At 36.9% G+C, this 23127-nt stretch overlaps 1 protein-coding gene across 1 annotated transcript in view; it reads right to left on the bottom strand.

Moving 5' to 3' along the window:
* DEUP1 (deuterosome assembly protein 1) overlaps positions 1-11622 on the bottom strand; it is a gene marked incomplete at its 5' end in the record, with an annotated part of 38343 nt that extends 26721 nt beyond the window's left edge. The window contains 4 exon segments of the mRNA XM_050334094.1: positions 1662-1769; positions 4466-4600; positions 9951-10046; positions 11410-11622. Of these exon segments, the coding sequence (XP_050190051.1) occupies positions 1662-1769; positions 4466-4600; positions 9951-10046; positions 11410-11622 (552 nt within the window).
* Between the last annotated feature and the right edge of the window lie 11505 nt (positions 11623-23127).

Raw genomic sequence — 23127 nt, 5'->3', positions numbered from 1 at the left:
GCAGTACTAACCTTTCAGAAGACTGAGAATTAGTTGAAAAATGACAACAAAAAATAACCTGAAAATCATATATCATGTGCAGACACCAAGCTGAGCAAGAAAATATATAGTAAAAATAATTAGGATTACAAATACCATATTTCACTGACAAGGACTGCAAGAAGTCATGCTTTAGACAGCTTTTGACGTTATTGACTATGTTCCTGTAATTTGTGTTGGCTGAGAACCTAAGCAGAATGGACCATTGGCTGCATATCAAATAAAAAGCCAAAAGAAATTTCCAGGTAAGTTTCATTCCTATAGATAACAAATTAAGGTCTCTGACATCTAAGTTATGGAGTCTGACATACCAAAGTGTCAATTCATCCTGTGAAAAATATAATGCAAGACTCCAACTGGCAAAGACCTCACAAAAGAGCAACTTGAGCCAAAGACACAGGAACAATAAAAACTTTTGAAACAGTTAAGGGCTAACTATCCATCAGACTTCTATTTAAAAAATAGTTGGTGTTCTGTTACAGTTGTGAAGAAAATTGTCCTCAAAGAAAGGTGACTCTTGGCAATGAAAACCTCAACAGAAAAAATGCAAATGATCACACCAGGTACTCTATTTTGACTTGTCTAACTACATAATCAGTATGTATCAGTCAATATCTTTGTTTTGGGGTTTTAACACATTTGTATGGAAATTGAATAGTTGGAATATAATTCTCTCAGCAGCTAAAACCAAAACTTAACTGCCATTCTTGGAAACTCTGGATGTGAGTAGAGTCTAATGCGAATTGTTAAGAGAAATCTTCACTAGATTAAATGAGCTTAATAACAGTGGAAAAGCTTCCCCTTACTTAATTTTCAAGGTGGACCAGGCAATTTGTGACTTTTTTTTTTTTTTATTGCAGGGTAGGTCATCAAGACATCATTAAATCAACATTTTTTTCTGGATTGGAAGGAATTAAAAAAATTAAAATATGCTGGATCAATAGGCTATATCTAGGCAAAGCCTAGCCATGATATAAAAAAAGTAATAAGCAAATTGGCAAGTAAAAAAGAATCACAAAGTCAACCAAAGACTGAATCATAACTAGAAAGCTGAAAAATATGATTCTGGAGTAGCATATGAAAATTCATTTTTCTGCATAAACAGTATTAGTATATATTTATGACCTTCAAAAAAATGAAGGCCAACAGACTTGAAGGAATTTTATATTTGAGTCATAGTAATGGCACATACTACTTGGTAAGAAACTTCTTAAACTTTCTAAATAACTTGTCATAATTAATTGCATATCAGTAAACTGCACAGAAAATAAAAGTATCTGCACAATATACTTAAAAAGTAAAAAGGAATATTCACTGGTTTTTGCAGGTGTTTTGTTTTGTTTTGTTTTTTAGAAATGTTGTAATATCATGATACTTTCTCATTTTCTCATTTTCATGAGAAAAATTGAAGTAAAATAACTGTATGTATCACTAGGTCTTCCAGTATAGGCCTGCCTTACCAATGCAATATATTCACTACCAATATAGACATGCATTATCAAATTCACAGTAATTTTTAAAAATTTCTTAAAATTTTAAAATTTTTAAAAATTAAGTTAAAATAAGCTCTAGCTGAGCAAACAGTTCATTTTCTTCTTAGAGAAGGAAGGTAGGACTTTTACCTGAAACAAATTATATTTTTCGGGTAATAATTTTTGTTGAGCATCCAAATAAACAGGATAATTTTGGCAGATTGTCCCATTCTTATCCCCTTCTCTTGATTTAAATTCCTGAAAGACAGAAAAACAAGACTAGAAAACATAGGGAAAATATCTCTTTTCCCAAATCAAAATATTTTTGCAATTTGTATAGATTAAAAAAAAAATTTAATTAATACATAATATTTCCATAATTTTGGAAAGAAGAAAAAAAGAACAATTATATAAACCAGTCATCCAGTCATGCCCATCAGGAAAAAATCCAGTCTTAAGGGATAGTAATCTGACAAAAAATGGATGATAAACATAATCCCTGAATAAAAATTATAAAATATATTATAAAACTATAAAACCTATATAATATATAAAATGTTTTAAATAATTGCTGTAGATATTAGACTACTACCATAATATATTCATTTTATTGGATGGTAGTTCCTGTGACTTTAAAGACATATCAATGTCAAGCAGAGTAATCAACAGGGAATCAAACCCTTAATATTCAGACACGTTTTGAGTGCTTGCTTTTTGCCTTCTTTTTTTTCTACAACAGATGGATCAGCAGCTACCTTGAATAAATTTTACTTTTTGCCCTCTTTACAATGGCTGCTTTGGGTTCTGAGTTCACCTAGTTTAAACAAAAAACCTCTTTAATTGTATTACATCAAATTTATCTAATATTGATTTTGTATTTGAGCTTGCATTCATATTTATAGTGTATTTGAATTTGCTTTTAGATCATACCAGGTCTTATATGTTCACAAATAGACTTTAAAGGCAATACCCTACAAAATAAGCAGAGAACTCCCATTACTAGAGCTGTTGCTCTTTTAGTTTGAAAAGTTAGCAAAATAACAGTATAATCCTTTATACAATGGAAACTACTAAACTGTTATGAGAATGTCCTTTTTCACAATGGAAATGTTCTTCTAAAAAGACAGATGATGTTTTATAATTAACTTAAACTGGCATATTCCCCAAATTTAAAAAAAAGTTTTTTTCCTACGGAAACAAAATTGAATGCTTTTCAACATAGATTAATACAAGCCTTCTTTTATAGCTTTCCTACTATCTACTTTGGCATTTAAAACAAATATCTTCCTATTTTATAAAACATGATACAAATGGAGTTTCAGACTACTTAATGAGGACTGCAGGTTCAAAGCCTTACTGCTGAGCTTAGTAGATTTTCAACACAGTAATTATTTCCTGAATACTAGCATTTGCTAAATATATTCCAAGCACTCATTTTTCATACTGCATAATTAATAAAATTACAGCATTGTCTTACATTATTTTCAAATTTTAGTCTTGAATAAGGTTATTCTCAAATTAGCTGGATCAGACAGTTTTACAGCAGTGATATATTTAGTCAATGATAGATGTATAGCCCATTTATTATTCTTGTAGTAGCAGCTGTTGGCAGCTATGCTGCAGTCCAAAGTGTAGTAGCTTTTCTGATGGTAAGAACTTCCAGGTGGAAGAGACAGCAACATCACGTAGCAATACGATGTGTCTAGGATATCTATGCAGGTACAGTCACCTGAAGGTTGCAGAAGTTAATCCCGTGACTTATAGAAGAACATAAAAGACAGACAGGTCCAAAATAAACTCTAAAACCTCGCTTAATCACAGTTAAAGTACGAAAGTACTTAAAATCTACTAGAGCTTAATTTTTTGATCGTAAATTCTCAGTGTCCACATCATCTGCATCATAAATCTACATCATAAACATGTAAGTCTTCCCAGTGCTTAGCAGCTAGGCAACTAGCTCTCACTTTCAATTGATATTCCTCTGCTTGCTTTGCCTACAGGACCCAGTTTAGTAAGCAGTCTAAGCACAAACTACTTTATTATGCTCTTTACAAAGGATGGCCAGAGAAAATACAATTTTTTTTGTGATCTTCCTATGCTTCATCAGATTACAGATTAGACTGTTCTTCCCATATACAGAAGACTGTTTCATAATCCTTCCAGACAGGATCTGAAGAAGAATCTTCCCATGTTCGTTTTCTACCCAACAAACACATCTTATTTTTTAACAAGCTCGGGGATTCTTCCTTTTGAAGTTGCTTCACTTTGTACAGAATACCAGCAAATTTATTGGATTAAACTCCAACTCTGAAAAGTTAAGGCTTGGAATTGTGATCAGAAATCAGTATTGTCCTGTATCCAAGAACAAGTCCACTACAATCCATTCTGTGTCCAAAGGGATAGGAAATGTGACTGGATCCTGTCCTCAGCATCTATTATCTAGTCCCCCAATCAGTATGCTGGATTCTGTGGAATGTATTTTTAAGTGCCTAATCTTTCCTCAGGCATTACCTAGGGAAACCAGGCACTGAGGTCAGGGTTGTGGATTGTCTCAGCTACATGGGTGCTGTCAAGATATATGTGCAACAAGCAGTTTTCCAACCCTAAATCCTTTTTTTCTGTGTAACCCAACATGGTCAAGGTTGTCCTGAGGTTTACAAAACTTGAATGAATGGTAGGTATTATGTGACAGTACCCTCATAGGTAAAAGGTCTGATGCCTCAAGAGATCATATAATTCAGTACACATATACTAATCAGGAAAATAGGAACATTTATTTATCGTTACACTTAGAAAAAAATAATATTAATATTAAATTATGCATCTTTCTTGCCAGAGAAAGAAAATCATATAATTGTTGTAAAATTAAGAGAAAATTAAAGCTTACAACTATAAATCACAGATTAGTTCTAAAGGTGTATTAAAATTAGAATATAATAACAAAGTATTCTTACCTCCAGTTTCTTGTATAAATTTCTTGGGTTAGATGATGTCACTAGGCTTTCCTCACATTTTTCTCTACTGTTACCCTTTTTTTGTTTAAACTGATGTGATTGTAGCTTTTCATAACTATGTGTCAACTTTGAAAACTAAAAACAAAAGCACAGTTGAACATGCAAAATCTATCAAAGGTGACCACATGGCAAAAGTTTTCTTTAAACTAGAAACACCAACTGCAGCTTCAGCATTCGGAATGTTTAATCAATGTAACAAAAAATCAATTAATAAAGTTAATCTATTATAGATGAACAAGACTAAGCTCTCACATAAATATTAACTAACTGTTTTAATGGGTTCATTTGATAGCTGCTTAACCCTGCTGAAGTCTTCATAGCTGTTACCCATAGAGGCACTTCCTTTACTATGTTTATATGGAATGTTCGGTACTTGTTTACTGCCATCTTGTGTTGACATTTTTAAAGGATGCCCCACCAGTAAGAATGACAGATTATCATTAATGTACTTTAAACTTGCATGTTTCTTTCTTATAATGAAAACTGTGGAAATGTTACCTGTGTGATGATTGCACCCTGCTGGAATCGTTAATTACCAGTGTGTGTCACAGAATTAGATACTAAATAGACAAAGGACACTGACTATTGATCTTACCATGAAAACCCAGCTTAGGACTCAGAGGAAAGGAGGTAGAGGCAAAGAAGGGAAGGCACCAAGGAAGTGCCACCAGCCTCTTCAGAAAAACAGCTGGTCTGATCAACAGTTCATTCTACTGCACAAGCAAAGTGTCTCTCTAGTGGCGGTAACAGGTTTGATACAGAAAACTGATGTTGTCTGGTAGGAATATGTTTATGTAGGAAAAAACAAACCAAACAAACTCAAGGATATTGACAAAGTAAACACTAAAAATATGGTCTTAAGAAAAGCTGAGCAAAAGAGCTTTGTGAAGAATGTTGAGTAGAAAAGAACCTTGTAACTATAACTACTGAACTTGTCTCTTGTTGTTAAGTTCCTTTAAACTCAGCTATATATGACTTTAAAAATTCTGACTCTAACATAAAGTTTTTTTGTACAACCAAACAAAAAACATAAAATCTCATATTTTTGTTAACTGCTCAAAGTAAACTACTGTTTGGAAAAGAAATTACTTCCAAGGAAGTAATTGGAAATGGAATGGAATCCTATTGAATCAACATGAAGTGAACAATTGAGGTTTGTGCAGATAACAAAGATGACCAAAGCAGTCTAGAAAAGATATAGAAACTGAACTTAGAAAATCGTCTGGAAACTTCCTAGAGACATTTGAGATGAAGTTAGGAACAGCAAAAACTAATTGAAAAGATGACAAGAAGATAGGTTGTCCTGGAATAGAAAGTTTCATGAAATGGGGAGGCCTGGGGATAGATCTGACCAGCTTGGAATGTCTGAATAGCAGTTCCGTAACACAGATTTACAGAGCTGAGATACCACCTTTAAAACCGAATCAAAAGTCTTGCAGAGTATCTGCCTCTATTTGAAACTGACCTTGCCAGAGAACACAGTTAAGATGAAATATTTAAAATGAGTCAAGAGTATACAGGCTCAAACAACATGGAACTCATTGCCCTTGGAAGAAAGATACCTTTTTCAAATAACAGTTTTGCTTTTGAATATATTATGGCATATGTGAACTGCCTGGGAAGAGCAAACTCAGATAAGACAGCTATTAGAACGTCCATGCTAAAAAGACTAGGAAATACAGGATCCAACAATTCAGGACATCAGTCTAAAATGGAACAGAATGACCAAAATCAGAAGATTCAGTCTGAGTATTTAATGACAGTAGGATATTACAGACAGATTAGAGTCTGGATGTTATCATTACTGGAAACTAGACTAAAAGCCAAAAATCATTCCATTTAATGCTAGATATTCACTTTAAAATGTCCAAGTTGTTCTCTTTGCATGTTATACATGTTGGAGGAAAAAAAACCCAAACAAAAGACCAAAATATGAAGCACTTTAATGAGTTCTGGGGTAGAATCAATTTAAGTTCAGATTTCTGAAAGTTAGACATACAAGCCTGAGCTATTCTGCATTAGAAAAAGCTGCCTGCAAATGCTTAGTCATTTCAGCTATCTTAAATTCTTGTCATACACTGACATGAGTTGTATTCTAGGGGTGTCCATTTCTCTCCGTTGATTCTAAAGGGAACCTGAGGTAGTTCAGATGTAGCCATCTAGCTTTTAAATGTCTAAGCAAAGCAATTAGTTGCCAAGTGCTTGGAGCAAGAATAGATTCTTGTTCTTTTGCTGAGAGATTTCTGTCACTTTCAAAATGAGAATAACTATGGGACATTAATTAAAAAAAAAAAAAAGGAAGGAGCAAGTAATGAAGATGAACCTCTAAAGTTTTGCTATTTAATTATGACAAAATGTTGTACATTTGAATGAGTGCAGCAGTGTGGCCTAGGAGTTTCAGGTTACACACCAGGTATTATTTCCCTAATACAGGAAAAACATATGTTTTACTGCATTCAACAGGCATACAGTCAATTCAGTGGGACTACTGCTCATTAAACAGCTGCTTTTAGCAGTACCAAGGAAAAAAAGCACAGAGAACCACAGAAGAGAAATTTGTTTGGAATAGCTTAGCATTCTGATAACTAGAAAAAGTGATCCTTTCTATTTCTGGTGAGATTAGGGAGTAACAAATCTTGGGAGTGATTTTAAGAATACATCTGCAGAGAAAGCTACGATGCTATTGGTAAATAGCAACATACCATTTGTGCAAAACTAAAGTGTAGCTCTTAAGATTATACAGTTTAGAAGGGGGTATAACTTCCAAGTGATGATAGGAATCAAAAGAGAAGGGAGTCAAAGGAGATAAGGCAAAGATTAATATTGTCAAGGAAGCTCTATATTTTAGATATGAGTTTGTGTAGCTGAAAATTTGGGAACATTAAAGTAATTTTGTTGTAGACACTGCAGCACTGTAATTCAGGAAAGAAACTTAATAAGGAGACTGGTAAAAGCTAGAGATGCAGAGTGGGATGGTCCTGTCTAGCACAGGTGCTTGGAATTGTTCTGATAGGCAGACTTCTGTTAATCACAGAGAATCCAGGCAGATCTCCTAACATAGGCATTCAACAGTTTGCTTCTTCAGTCAGTGTGTACCAGATGGGCACTTCATGAAGAAATATGGTTTGGTGAAAGGAAAAGAATGAGGATCAGAAAATAAAATGGAAAGAGTATCAGTGCTGAAACCTTGGTCAAAATAAGCAGGATGACTGAGAGAGAAGGAAATGTTTGGAGACATGGACTGGGAAAATGATATATATTCTAAAGAGCTAGAAATCTTAAACTTCTTGAATAAAGATAATAGAAGAAGCAATCAAGAAACTCAAAGAAAGGTTAGGTGATCTAAGTGGTAACTAAAGAGGAGGAGCTGGGCAAAAAATATAACCAGGTTTAAAGAAAAAGGCTTGTAGGTAGGAAATATCAGCTTCTTTTTTTAAAAAAACAAAAAACAAAACAAACAAACAAACAAAAAACAAAAAAAGAGAAAACATGTTGTATTTGCCCATGGAAAGGACCTGTAGGGTAATTGACAGCTTCAAAATAAAAATCTGTACGAAAAATGGCCTGGAGTTTCAATTGCAGAAAGTTCAATTTCATTGAAGATCTTAGCAATAACATGTAACATAAACCCAATCATTTTTAGCACATGATTAAAAAATTAAATTAAAAAGTGAAAAATACTGCAGCAAATGTGAAAAAGAATAGGACAAGAGAGAGATATACTATATTTTGGGGCATAGTTCTGCATTGCTAAAGGTAGCTTACATCTTATACGTAAAAAGTCACACCACACTGTTTTTCACTGTGTGATGTTTATCTTCTCAATAATCATGCTAAAATACTTCTTTTTACATAATTTGTGTAAATTATAAAACAGCTTTTATTTCTACCCACTTTCCCAAATGATTAGAAGTGTTAATTACAAAACAACCAAAGCATTCGCTGCTTACTTACAGAACTGTTTGCCCAATCAATTTTCATATATAAAAGAAATATAAATTAAAGACAACATAACATTAAAAATAAGTAATACATTTATTTGTTTGATGTATTCAGGTGGTGTTATCACTTCTAAATGAAAATAATGATAGCCAATTTATGCAATCTAAGATGATTATATAGTAAGTGTGATGACTGGAAATTACAACACCAAGTCTCTGGTAGGAGAATCCAGTGAAGGGAATAGAAAAATGGCAGGAAGAACAATACAGAATTGTGTATGTTAACTTCTTCGAATGTGAGAAATAGAATCAACTGAAGTTTCACAAAAAATATTGATTTATGATTGAAGTAGAAAATAGTGAAGAAACAAAAATGCAGGTGGCAGAGCAAACACAGCCAAACAGAATCATAAAATTACAGAATGATTTGGGTTGACAAGGACCTTTAAAAGGTCATCTAGACCAACCCCCTGCCATGAACAGGGAGACCTTTCACTAGACCAGGTTGGTCAAAGCTCCACCCAACCTGGCCTTGGAATGGGGCATCCACAACTTCTCTGGGCAATCTGTTCCAGTGTTTCACCACGCTCATTCAAAAAAGCCCAAATTGTTCCTCAGCTTTCAGTTTAAAACCCTTGTCTCTTCTCCTGGTACTACAGGCCCTGATAGGAAGTCTGTCCTCATCTTTCTAATAAGCCCCCTCTAACTACTGAAAGGCTGCACTAAGCTCTCCCTGGAGCCTTTTCTTCTCCAGCTCTCAAAGCCTGTCTTCACCGGAGAGGTGCTCCAGACCTCTGTTCATCTTTGTTGCCTCCTCTTGACTCGCTCCAACAGATCCGTGTTTTTCCTGTACCAGCTGCCGCAGAGCTGGATGCAGCACTCCACATGGGGTCTCACCAGAGCCGAGTGGAAGGTGAGAATCACCTCCCTCCACCTGTGGGCTACATTTCTTTTTATGCAGCCCAGGATACAACTGCCTTTCTGGGCTGTAAGCACACTCTGAAATAAATAAAGCTCAAACAAATTCCCAGTATCATTAATCTAGCTTACTCCCATTTTGATACTATGGAAACCTATACATTAAGGAAAGCTGTCAGACCACTTTAATAGTCCCTTAAAAGCAGAAAAATGTACAGCAAAAACATAAGAACAGTTTAAATCTTAAAATTCCTAATGTGCATCAGAGTCTTAATAACATGAATCTAAGTATCTATTTTATTCATTTTCAGGTTTTGTTAGTCTGAAGTCAGGAAATCTCGTATCTGTTTTCATAACAGACGTCACAATCACATCAAAATCCATCCAACGAGTTTGGACATGACAGTACAGAAATTATAATGGAGCCTGGGAGGAAGCTGTAGTCATCATCATTTGTACGACAGGATTCATCTTTCCCAAATCCATAATACTACATCCATACCATTTGGCATGTATAAGCTTTTTATAATACAATCACAAAATAATGAAATTGACATTTTTCTTACTTGAGATTTCAGTGCTTGAAGCTGAGTTTCATAGCTCTGAGCCATTTCATATTTAGTTTTCTGTAAGTCATCCAATTTTTGTTGAAGTAGTCCCACCTACAGTTAGAATAAGCACTCAAATGTACCTTTTCTGAAGTATTTCAAAGTAGGTCATTTTCAGAAAAGTAATTTTAAACTTTGAAAGAAGACCATTGCTTAAGGGAGAGATATTAAAAATATATATTTTAATGCAGTAACTTAATAATAAAACTGGATACCAGAAACCCAGGTTGTGGTATCAACATCAAATTCAGGATTTCATAGTAAAAAATCTCAGTGTATGTTTACATTATGATTTAATGATAATATTGTACAAGGCTGTCATAAAAGATAATTTCTGAAAGCTTTTCTGACCCAGCTATGTGAACAAACTGCTGTGCCCCATTGTGAAAAATTTCTGTGAATGGCTAATAAATCATAGAAAAGACTTTCCACTACTTATGTACAAATTATTGGAAGACACTGTAGACTCATTTCAGCTCCCTAAGTACAGTGTCATTTGAGATAACTTGAATTATTACCGAGTTTCACAGAGATCTGAGAAATATGACCCAGTGCATACATGACACTTATGCTTTTCTGGAGGGACAGCTGGAAGCTAGGCAGAATATGCTAAAGTATTTCAGATGTCTCTGTATAGGCAAATAAATTGAGCCTTTGAGGAGTGGCTACCTGAATTATTCTCTTGACTCCTTTGACCGCGATGGCTAAGGACAAGTTCCTAATTGCTCATTAGGGAGAGTTGCTCCATTTTCAGAACTGCCACTGGCAGTTTAGACACCTAGCTCACACAGCAATGCCCTTGTGTAGACACCTAAATTCAGCTGCCTTGGACTAGAACTGAATGCTGTGCAAGGACTTCTTGATGCTTCTGAGTGAATATTCAGCAGACAAGACTGGGAAGTACAGACAACGCCAGGTACAGGGGGCTTTCAGTTTCATAAGAAAGTCAAAGTAGTAATAATACAATTTGAATCTTCATGATGAATAAAATTATCATACAAAGACAGTATATCATGTAAAATGATGAAAATTAGTATAAAAAGGAGCTAGAAAGACATAATTTTGTGAACCTTTTTGAACTGTATACTTCCATCTAAAATTTCTAATGAAACAAGATGTGTTGGCACTTAGAAAAGACCCATAAAATTATCTTTTTTATAGTTAAACTGAGGATATTTGATTTAGACTTTAGGGAAACAGAAGAAATATGAGATTTTCAATGACATTTTTACAATCACTTTTCAGAACAGAAACACACTTTAAAACAAAACACTAAGGATAATTAGTGACCTTTAAAGGGTTTTTGGCATTTTTACATAATAGAACAAACGGGTCTCCTTATAGAGAATTTAAAGCATACTAATAAGTAAGTACCAGAATAAATACTTCCTTTATAGAATGTGATATTCTTAAATACCTCTTGACCTTTTTGATCCAGTTTGCTTTGGGCACTTGCTAATTCTTGATCCTGGATATCCATCTTTGCTTCTAAAGCTCTCATCTTTCTTTCCCATTCCACTTGTTTTCTGCTTACCATGACGTCAATTTGATGCACTAATTCCTGAAGTTCAGCTTCACATGGAGAAAGTCTAAAAACATAGAGATTTATTTTTTCAAGAGAGAAAACAAATTTTTCTTTACATTGCTAAGACTTTATTTTAATTCTGATGGGATTAACCACTTTTCAACATCGGAAAGAAAAGGGAAAGGTAAATGATGCCTTCAAATGTAGGTGGAACCTAACTTCATCCGTCTTAAGTTTACTTGCATGCTGAAGTTTTGACTGCACTAAACTGAAAAAACAGCTCCTTAGTATGGACATGTGTTTATCAAAGGTCTGTTATCTGGTGCCTAAATTGTGCATATCCCTTGCTTTGATAATTATTAGAGGAATTTGGAGCAAATGTGTTATATTTGTAATGTCATAATTAAAAGCCTACGTGATTTTTAAAGTCAAATTTTCTAAAACTTCTTTTACATCAACAAATCCTTGAAACTATAACATCATCAATGTTAAACTTGGAAAGGCTTTTTAAATACAGACATAAATCTTAATGCCAAAAGGCATTAATGTTAAAACTGTTAGTAATGCCATAATGTCATTTTGAAATTTAATATGAAACATAGGATGATAATAAACAAAGTGCAAGCAAGTAGTACACTGTGATGTTCATGTTTCTAAATAAAACTACCCCCCTTCCAAGTGCCTGAAACTCATAGCATTAATGATGCAGTAAACTTTGATCCCCTCTGGGTGGAATTTAAACCAAGATTTTGAAAACAGAAAACAAAGCCATACTGCATCAGGACTGCCTCTTCTTTGATACTGTTATAAGGACCTGTGCCCATCCAGACTCATGTAATGTCACATGGCAACACATTGGTGAACCATCAGCAATGACTCAGACATCTTATTTCAGGCCTCAGAAATAGGTACTTTCTCTATTGTGCATCACATGGATCATCTAAATATTATTATACAAGTGCAAAAGCAACTTCTAGCCTAGATCATCCTTATGATTATCCTAGATAATCCTAGATTACCCTTTCAGATCCTGGCTGACACCTTTCCCTTTTGAATTTCACCTCTCCCTTTCAGATCATCCCATAGAAGGCAAATTCAGCAGCCTTTGCTAGAAAATTTTCTCTCAATGGTGCTTGCATGCGTCTTGAACTTAGACCCACCGATATATAAAAGGGAGATGTTGAAAGAAAAATCCCTTCTGAAACAGTTTCTCTGTCTATCTTCACTTTCTCTAACTCCTTACATGGATCTTCTAAGTACACTTGCAGTTGAAAAGGAAAACTGTATGTGAAGAAGTTGCAGATTACTGCTTCTGTTCCGCTACTAAAACTACTCTGTATCGTGGCACTGGTATTGCAAACAGTCCTGCAGTTATCCCCACCTACTAGCATAGAGGTACTACTTGCTGCTGTAACTAATATTTTAGTCCACTGAGTGTTTTGAAAAGAATGCTAACTAGCCCCTTCAAAATATGGCCAATCAATGCCATGTTGTATCACAATCATGAGAATTTATTTTATCACTGGATGTGGAATGCAGTGGTTTCTTTTGTTTAATATGCCATCAGGTAAACAAACACACAGAGGATGAATTTTCTCATTAAGCAAAGAAGTATGCATGGGTTTTTTTACCCATATGCATATGGCATTCCCACTTTGTAGAAAGCATACACCAAATGGATTCATCATCCAGGGAAGTAATGACTTGTACTTAAGCAAATGGCAGCTTTTTTTTTTAATTTGTTTTTTGGATTCATTTACTTTGAAACAGCTCAAAACACTTTAAGGTAACTCTTTTTAAAGTGATGCAGGCAAGTTCTTAATCTTCTTTTATTCTGTTTCCATATAGGTGAAAATAGATATGATTCATATTCTGCTGTCATTAATCACTATTTATCCTCATGTAAAACTAAATGTTTCCAACTTTAGACAAACCAAAATCTAGATAAAAAGTTTTACCATCTCCAGGCCTTTATCACAAGTGACTTTTGCACTTGTTAGACCTTTCTAGCCCTATTTATCTGTCTTTTGCTTTGGAGTTCTGCACAGGTCCATATTTTTCTCACTGTTTCCTAGTAGATACAGAAAGAATATTATTGTCCATACACTTTAGAATAATGTTGTAAATTAGAAACTGACATTTTAAGAAATGTCTCAACTGTCTGTCTCTACTTCATACCTTCTTCCCTTATTTATTCAGGTTTTCTCACAAATAGGAAAATAAGTATGGCCATATTTATGCAAACATAAGCAAAACCTATGCAGTTAACAAATATTTCCATCTTACACAGAGCATTCATTAGTTTTTGGCATTTAACCCAGATTGTAGAGCTAATATTAATTCATTTTATTATCACAAAGCTTGCTTTAAAAACAGGAAATATGTAAATCGGTTGCAAATGGTCCATTAGAATCTTCTACCCCAAAGTTCCATTTTAAGAAATAAAACTAATTTAGTTAACAATTTTCAACCATACAGCAGCATACAAATCTGGACATGGATGGATTATTTGTTATTTATGAGTCCTTGCAGGTGGAATGTAATTGTCATGATTTCCACCACCATTACTCAGCCATCTTCCCAAATTTTAAAGCTTCTGTGTTATCTCTGGAATACTGTCAGCACAGGCTGAAATGAATGTCTCCTTTCATTGAATATATATCCTAAAATACTCTTCCAGATTCTTTGTATAGTTAATGGAAAATAAATAACTACCAAGAATTCTGGTTTATGATGGGACATATCACTCTAGATTCATCTGCAATAGCCTAAAATTTCATATATGTCAATTAAAACACAGGCAAGGCAGAATCTGACCTCTTTAAATAGGCTTCTGAATTGTAGAACAGTATCCAAAGAGTAGTAATCTGATTTGTAAAACAGTATCCAAAGAGTAGTAATCTCTTGATTTTTTTAACTAAGGTTTTTATATGACTACATTTACCAATCATATAACTAACAAAATGAATGCCACTCAAAGTAAAGAGCCACACTGCTCAGAATATAATATTTTACTACAGCAATTTTTATCTGTCATGAAAAGTGCACTCATTATTCTTTAGTACAACAAGGCCACTTTCAAATCCTATTAAAAACTTTTTTGGGCCAGAATAAAGTGTGATAGATTATGCCTGTTTCTATCATTTTAAGAAATACTTTTACACATAATATACATCGTATTTCCTTGGACTGTTTATTGGTATTAATGATAGAATAAATATGTTAATTTGAAAAATAGGTAACAAGTTTATTTTGAAATTATGATATATAAATTTTCTGTTTAACTTCTAATATGGGGAAGTACTTCCTATATTTCTATTTTCCCTGAAGAAGCTGGATGGGATGAGGTCCTACATCAAATCTCCCTCGTGTTTTCACTTCTTTAGAAAGACTTTATGCTGTACAAACATATTTTTTTTAGACTAACATTAAAAGAACTAAACTTGGATTATGTAAAATAGAACCCAAGATGAATTGTGATGAAAAGTGCACTTCATACTAGGGGAGAACAATTGTGATTATTATCTGTGCAAAATAAGACTAGGACTTTAGCAATTAATAGTCTTTTTTTAAAGATCTTTAATGTTTTAAGAGCTGTGATATGTAAGTTTATGCTGCTGTAGCCTAGCAACTTCAACTGTTTTTTAAAACAGTTTGAAATAACATTTCTTAACATCTTAATAAAACTCTACATAGTTTTCATTTCCTCCCCTTTTGTTCAGGTATGAATATTTTAAAAATTAAAGTAACTAGCAGAAACAGTGAGTAGAGTATTAGCTAAAGCAGTAAGATGTCTTGTCTTAATTATCAGTAACCTCTCCAGTTTGCATGGAAATAAAAAGAAATTGGGAATCAAGTTTGCTTCTAAAATCATTAATATTTTGTTTCGCATTTTTCATAAACTTACATAATTCAATTCCATCGTATTCTCAACTCCCAAGACACTAAGTGATTACTTACTTAGTGACAGCTTGTTCCTGGAACAATTCTAAGGCCTCCTCCATAATACTGATCGTCGTTTTAACCTGTTAAAACACCAAAAATCAAGTAATTCAGATTCTTAAATGCATGCATTTATGCAGCCAAGTAGTGCATACTGGATAGTACTACACTTTCCTTTAAATCTCTGTAATTTTCCCATTGCAAACCACGAGGACAGGGGAATGCAGCTCTAGTTACAGGCTGGAATGGGCAAGATGAAGACTTCTGGAATAAGCTCAGCTCTGTGACAGCAGCTCTCGCATTTGGTGCAGCACTGACATTCTAGAGGTGGTGCTAGCCTGAGCATAGCCCTGGATTTCCATGAAGCACGCTCTGAAACACATAAACCTAAATTTGCCATAGGTCCATGGCTGCTTGCCTCAAACGTTTCCGTTCCTTTGAGCACCGTAATTAACCTACACCCAGTCTATAATTGCTCTCAAACACAGTTTTGGACTCCTATTGATTATTCACTCCCTTACTTGGCAGATGAGGTCTGAAACAAACAGCCCTCGACTACCTCAGCAGACAGATCGGACTGGACAAGGCTGTTACTGGGACCAGTTACAGGTTCTGTGGGTCCAGCAGGACACGAGGATCTGGGGGCAAGCCTGCCTGCATGCCAGAACGGGAGCCAGCCACGCTCTGGGTGATGGGGTAGCATGAAGCAGCCCTAATTTCTCGTGGGAGTGAGCAGTGCGGGCTTTCAAGAGCGCGGGTACCAGTACACACGGGTGTGCGGACACTGCCACAGGGCGCCGCAGCCTTGGCTCCACAAGGACCACGCACCTGAGGTGACACTGCCACAGGGGCACTGGCTCCAGCAGGGACCGGGCACCTGAGGTGACACTGCCACAGGGGCACTGCATTGCACAAGGACCACGCACTTGAGGTGACACTGCCACAGGACCAGCAACCATGACACCACAGGAGACCCACACCTGAGGTGACACAGGCACAGGGGCAGCCATGGCTAAGGAGACCGGGGCACTGCCAGCACCCCCCGCGTCCTCGGACACCTGAGGACACCGGGACACCGACGGCATCCCCCCGGGTGGCCGCGGCCGCTCCCTTCCCTCCCATTACCTGCCGCGTTCCCCCTGCGCTCCTTCCGCAGCGGCTGTCGCTATGGTCTCGGTACAAGCCCCGCAGCCCGGCCACCTGCCCCGTCCTGCCCCGTCCCGTCCCGCCCCGTCCCGCCGCAGCTGCCGCCCGTCCCGCCGCTCCCCGCTGCCGTCGCCGCGGTAACGCGGAGGGCGGCGGGCGAGGCGGGAATGCGGCCGGGACAGGGCGGGCACCGGCTCCGGCTGGGAGCAGGGGGTATCCCGGTGTCACGCCCGGTGCCACTCCCGGTGTCTTTGGCAGGGCCCGGCGTCCCTGCAGTAGCCCGCCCATCGATGTGAAGGAAGCTGGAGTGAATTTCACCTCTGGAAATACCACCTGGGGTACACAACATGTACTTCAACATAATTTAAGAAATCAGTAGTCAAGGTGGTTCGGGTTTTTTCTCCTCTTCCTTCTTTTTTTTTTTTTTTTTTTTTTTTTTTTTTCCCCCCCTCTCCTTCCTCTTAAAGCACTGTTATTACTAGATATTGAAAAGGTTGAACATTATCCTTTCCTTCCTGAATGACTAACTATGCTTTTGTAAAAGGGCTTCAAATGATTTTCAGGTTATTTTGCAAACGACCTCGACCTGATGACATTTCTCTTTACATTCTTGTGGCCTTCAGTCCGTCTTATTCAACAACAAAATGCTGTCAGGAATCATAGCTGCTTCAGCTTTTTACAGGAATAATTTCGGGTTTTTAGATCTCTTCAAACAGCAGTGAGTTTTTCTACCAGGATTGTACTATTTACTTTGCACTTATTGTTCTGAAATTGCATGGAGCATTTTTGGGAGCTGCAAGTCTACTTCTGTACACTAAGTTTCAGGCTTTGGCTCTGTTTTATCTAGTATGTTTACTGAAATTAGGCAAGTGAGCGGCATTTTTAATATCAGTTTTAAGGAATAATTTATTTTATTTGGTTTCTACATACTGTGCTGAGGGAGATGGTTTTCATGTCAGCAGAAATGCTGTTTCAAGCTATGAAATATGAAAAATACCTTTTTTAAATGAGAGGCTAAAATAAAATTATATGCAGAGTTTCAAGAAAGTCACAGGATCACAGAATTGGTTGGAAGGGACCTCTGGAGATGATCTAGTCCAACTATCCTGCCAAGGCAAGGTCATGTAGAGCAGGTGACACAGGAACTTCCGATAAAGCTTGCTTACTCACTCTGGAAAATAACAGACAATTTTCCCTTGTAGCCTTTCTGAAAGATCACTAGAATATTTTTATTTTTGATTTGCACTTCTTTCATGTCTTTGTGTCATTGCAGGAGTATTCTAGGAGTACTGATCTCTTCTCTGCCCAGTGACAGAACCTGAGGGAATGGTTTGAAGTTATGTCAGGGGAAGTTTAGGTTGGATATTAGAAAAAGATTCTTCACCCTGAGGGTGGTTGGGTGCTGGAACAGGCTGCCCAGGGAAGTGGTGAGCCCCAAGCCTGACAGAGTTCAAGAAGTGTTTGGACAATACCTTCAGGCCCATGATGTGACTCTTGGGGATGGTCTGCTATGCAAGACCAGGAGTTGGACTCAATGACCTTTGTGTCCTTTCCAACTCAGCATATTCTGTGACTCTCAGAAGCTGCTGAGTGAAGGCAGGCGAGCGCAGAGCTGAGAGCAGTGGTGAGGTGAAGGGCAGTGCTGTCACCAACACAACCAGTCCCATAGCACCCAGCCAGAAGAGCAGACTGGGGACAAGGATGGTGACTGGGCCCCACCACGGCCTAGGGATGGCCAGCCTAGCCCATGGCGACAGGCAGATCTGAGGGGACTCCTGGAGACAAGTCAGCAAAATTGGGATCAGTGAGGTGTGGTGCTGAGCACAGGCACAGCTAACAGCATTGCTCAGACAGGGCTGCTCCTGAGCTAAGGCCATAGGTTCCCAAAACAGCATCTCATAGCACTGTAGCAGCCTTGACCCCCAGTTATGGCTGCACCATGTCAGAGGTGGCCTGAGGACAGGTAAGCCAGGCACCTAGGGAAGAGGGGAGAAAGTTGTGGGACTTGTTGTTGCACTCAGAGCCCTGAAAACACTTTTCATTACACTCTGTAATACTTCATTACACTTTTCTTTATTATTTACTTACTGTAATAGAATTAATGTTTCAAATATAATTTCTTTGAATTGAAATAGGTTTGAGAAATTTTTTAAGTAGTGAAATTTGGGATGATTTATTTTAAATACTTAACTTTAGGATGATTTAAGGTAGTATGTACTAGAAATAATTTTTAATGTAACTTCTAGCAAATTTCCATTTGTTCATCAACTGCAACTGAGTGAACTTTTCATCCACATTTCCTGTGCATATATTTTAATTTCCTTCACATCTCATCATCTCTCAGTGGTAATCAGTTATTTAGAAGTTTAACTTCCATCTGTCATGTAGAAATAGAAATGGGAGGAGGGCAACTTAAAAAGTACAGAAAAATAATTTTTAAATTACCTATCTGCATTTCAAAGATTTTTAGAAGGACAATTCTACTGCCACTAGCCAGAGTTGCGCTTCTAACTCTCTGATGTACATTCAAATACCTCATTCACTATATTGGAAAAATCTGATATCAAATTGATGAGCTTTCCTATTTGCTTTGGCTTATCCACATCATCTCTTGGCTAGACCTTGCCTTATGAGACTCAAAACTTTTCTTTGTGACTTTAAAGAACATGATTTACATATGCTTTACAAGTTACAAGACCCCACAAAAACCAACAAAACAAGTCTAGATTATTTTCAAAACACTTTATAGATTAAAATAAATGAAAAGCTATAAGTGCATTTCTGCAGAAAAAAGAAGAAAGTAGATGAGGGCAGATAAGGAACTTAACAGAGTGTGAACAAATGTCAAAAAAGACAAGGTACAACTCCGATACATTTATAAAAACAAGGTGGACTAGGCATTAGCTAGGAAGATGCCTTGCAGACAGATCTAGACAGATTGGAGCATTGGGCAATGATTAATAGGATGAAATTTAAAAAGTCAAAATGCCAGATTCTTTACTTAGGGTGGTGAGAGTTTGGTACATTTCTAATACTAAAGCAATAATACACAATTTAATATGGCATATTTTTAGAGTAGAATGAAAGCAGTGGCATTAAAAGGGTAGCATAATGTAGATGTAATCTAAGTGATAAATTGATATGCCTACTGGTTATCCTTCCTAGATATTTGTCACTTTAATTCTTCAAGATGTGTGTTGGTTTTGTAGTATGATACATAATGGCAGGTAAAAACTAAATGCGTTTGTGTATTTAACTTTAAATACAGTTTATATTTACAGGATATATTCACACCTTACTTTGCAATCTCAGATGACAGATTTGACTGAACATTTTGTTGCAGTAAGCTCAGTGTTGCTCTCATAAGAAACACTGATTTCTTTAACATAGAAACCACATGGGTATAGTGATATTTATGTGATAGATTCATAGCAACTCTATGATAGTTTATTGATTGCATTCTCTATGTTAGTTTGAATGTTTATGAACATACCAACTAAATTTACAGAATTTAGAGAAAAGAAAAGAAATAGTTCAGTATAAGCCATCCATCAACAACAGTGCAGAAGTAACTGAGAGATGAATAAATCTATGTAAAAAAATACTTAAGACATAAGTAATAAGAGAAGAATGACATTTTAAAAAGAACCTTTGCAAGAGGGATTTCTGCTTGTGAAAACTAGACGGGCGTAAAATGTACCTGAAGATTCTGAAAGGACCTAACTAATTTACTGCCAGGAGTTGATAAATCCTGACATAATACAGACATCGAGGAAGAGCAGTGTTTCTAAATGTTTTGTTTCTAGTTTAAACTGAAAACTACTCATTTCTTAAGCAGACTCTGAAATTGCTGAAGGGAAGGAGAGAAAGAGTTTGGATTTAGTGGGATTTGTCAGGTAAACCAATTGAAATGTCATACTGTAGGCTGGAACCTAGTCTAAAAGTGGAGAATTGTAAGAATCCTGTAAGAGGAAACCTGAAAATTAAGGGTAATGCTCTGGGAGAATGCAGAAAGGAGATAAAAGTGCCATTAGGCCTGTTTTTGTGACAGTTACAAGTTAGTGTTTCTGTGTAAATCTCTAAGGATAACAAAATATAATCACAGAATCATTTAGGTTGACAAAGACCCTTAAAGTTCATTGGGTCCAGCTTCTAACCTAGCACCGTCAAGTCCCTAAGCATCATATCCACCACTTCTGTGTGCAGCCTGTTCCAGCACTTGACAACCCTTTCCATGAAGACATTTTGCCTAATACCCAGTTTTAATCACTCGTGACACAACGTAAGGCCATTTCCTCTCCTATCTCTTGTTACTTGGAAGAAGAGGCCAACTCCCACCTAGTTATACCTCCTTTCAGGTGGTTGTAGAGAGTGAGAAGGTCCCCACCCCTTATCCTCCTTTTCTCCAGACTAAACACTCCCAGCTCCCTCAGCCACTCTCCATCAAATTGTGCTCCAGACCCTTCACCAGATCTGTTGCCCTTCTCTGGGCACACTTCAGCAACTCGCTGTCTTTCGTGGAGTGAAGGGCTCAGAGCTGGACACAGTATTTGAGGTGCTGCCTCATCAGTGCCAAGTACAGGGGGACAATCACTGCCCTGGTCCTGCTGGCCACACTATTGCTGATACAGGCCAGGATGCCACTGGCCTTCTTGGCCACCTGGACTCACTGCTGTCAACCAGCATCCCCAGGTGCTTTTCCACTCAGCAGCTTTCTGGCCACTCTGCCTGGGATGTTGTGTGGGGTTGTTGTGACAAAAGATTTTTGTTGAATCTTATCTATATAATGCTAGTTATTGTATGCACAAAATAACAATCTATTTTTTAAAGTTTGCTGCTTATGTTTTTCTGGAAACTCATAATAGCATTACTGCAACGTCTTTTAGTATGGCATAGTCTTTCCTTTGTAGTTATTGCTACTGAAGCATAAAAATATTCTATGGTTTAACAGCCTGTGAATGGCTTCTAGTGCTCTATAGCCAAGAATATTTCTGGCTTAACTTCTTTTTACTTATAAAATTAAATAGTCTGTTGCCTGTGGTCTTATGTTCAATTAAAAAAAAGAGAAAAGACTCTTCAGATTGTGCATTTCATCTATTGCTATATATCCTGCCACAGTTGTTTCAGTTGCTATATTGTGCCACACCAGCATAAGGATTTATTAAAAATTATCCTGGTTAAAATAGGCAAGTTACAGAAAAAATATAAGCTCTCTAGAAGCATGAATTTAATTTTGTACCATCTGAAGGGATTATAGGAAACAAATTATTCTTTGTTTTCATCTGGAATTTAAATTATGATTGGTTTAAAATTTAATTTTCAGTGGCACAAAACGTGCAAACAACTATAGAAACTACTTTTGGTCACATTTAAATTTGATGACTGAAGAGTAGATAATTGGAAGTTTTGTAATCTTGCATAGATTGAAAATTTTCTTTTTCGAAGCAAGCACATTAAGTAAATATTCTGTTGAAATAACTTGCAGAGAAATAATTAACAGTGCTGACATTTAAGGTGTCAGCCGGGGTTTCAGAGTTAGCAACTGAGGAGATGTCATGGGAGTCCACATTGCTCGCTTGCATAAGAATGTGTTCATATAGAATGCAGCACTGTATTTGTTATATTAAGATGGTATTTTCAGGTTATGCTTGGGTGATCAGGTACTCTGCTCTAAGTAACTTTATTTCTTTTACCTTTGGGTTCACTGTTTAATTTTCTATTCATCTACTAATTTTAGAATTGAAGTACAGTGGTATATAATGGCCAGTCTTCGCGAGCGAAGATCCGGGGAAGGTCTTTCCACCTTCCAGCCTGCGCATTGGATTTTTTAGGTGAGACACAGTGTGCGCGGAACTGAGCCCACCCTTTAATCCTAAGGTTCATCTGCCGGGGCCAAGCGAGCTTGGACGGTGGCAGCGAGGTCCTTAGGACGTAGGTGGGTTGCCTTTAAGGGCTAACGAGCCCCACCTGCCCGGGAGTGGCCCTGACCGGGAATCGAACCCGGGTCTCCGCGGTGATAGCGCGGCGCCTTTACCCCCTAGACCACCAGGGGCTCCAAGTACAGTGGTAGAGCAATTAAAAAGCATTGCTGTGTTACCTTCTACAGAAATTCATTATGAAGCCCGAGCTATTTGGCTGGTCCTGGCAAGGTGAAGCCCCTATTTTAACTTGACTGTAAAGAGGTATCTGGTCAGTCAGGTTGGAGACTCAGAGGCACGTAGGATACTGGCTTATGTCATTGTCTGGCTTTTCTCTATAAACAGAAAACAGCTTCTTATCAGTCTAACATTTAAACTTAACCTTCTGACCTTGAGAGTCATAATTCAATTTAGAGAGCAAATAACAGCATCACAACATTTGCTTGCCGTCTTTGCCTTCTGCAGACACTTGCTCTGAGCATTTACATGCTCAAGGCAGACTTTGGGCTAAGCAAATACTGCACCTACTTGAATATCAAGTTCTGCTTAACAGTTGGCATCTTACAGTGATGAAATTTCAATAAGCGTGAGTACTCCTTGCAAG

The sequence above is a fragment of the Myiozetetes cayanensis genome, unplaced genomic scaffold (genome assembly GCF_022539395.1).
Source record: "Myiozetetes cayanensis isolate MyiCay16 unplaced genomic scaffold, myiCay2020 scf5-8, whole genome shotgun sequence".
Classification (NCBI taxonomy): Eukaryota; Metazoa; Chordata; class Aves; order Passeriformes; family Tyrannidae; genus Myiozetetes; species Myiozetetes cayanensis.
Note: the sequence above shows the minus strand (reverse complement) of the source record. Positions and strands in the feature narration are given on the sequence as shown.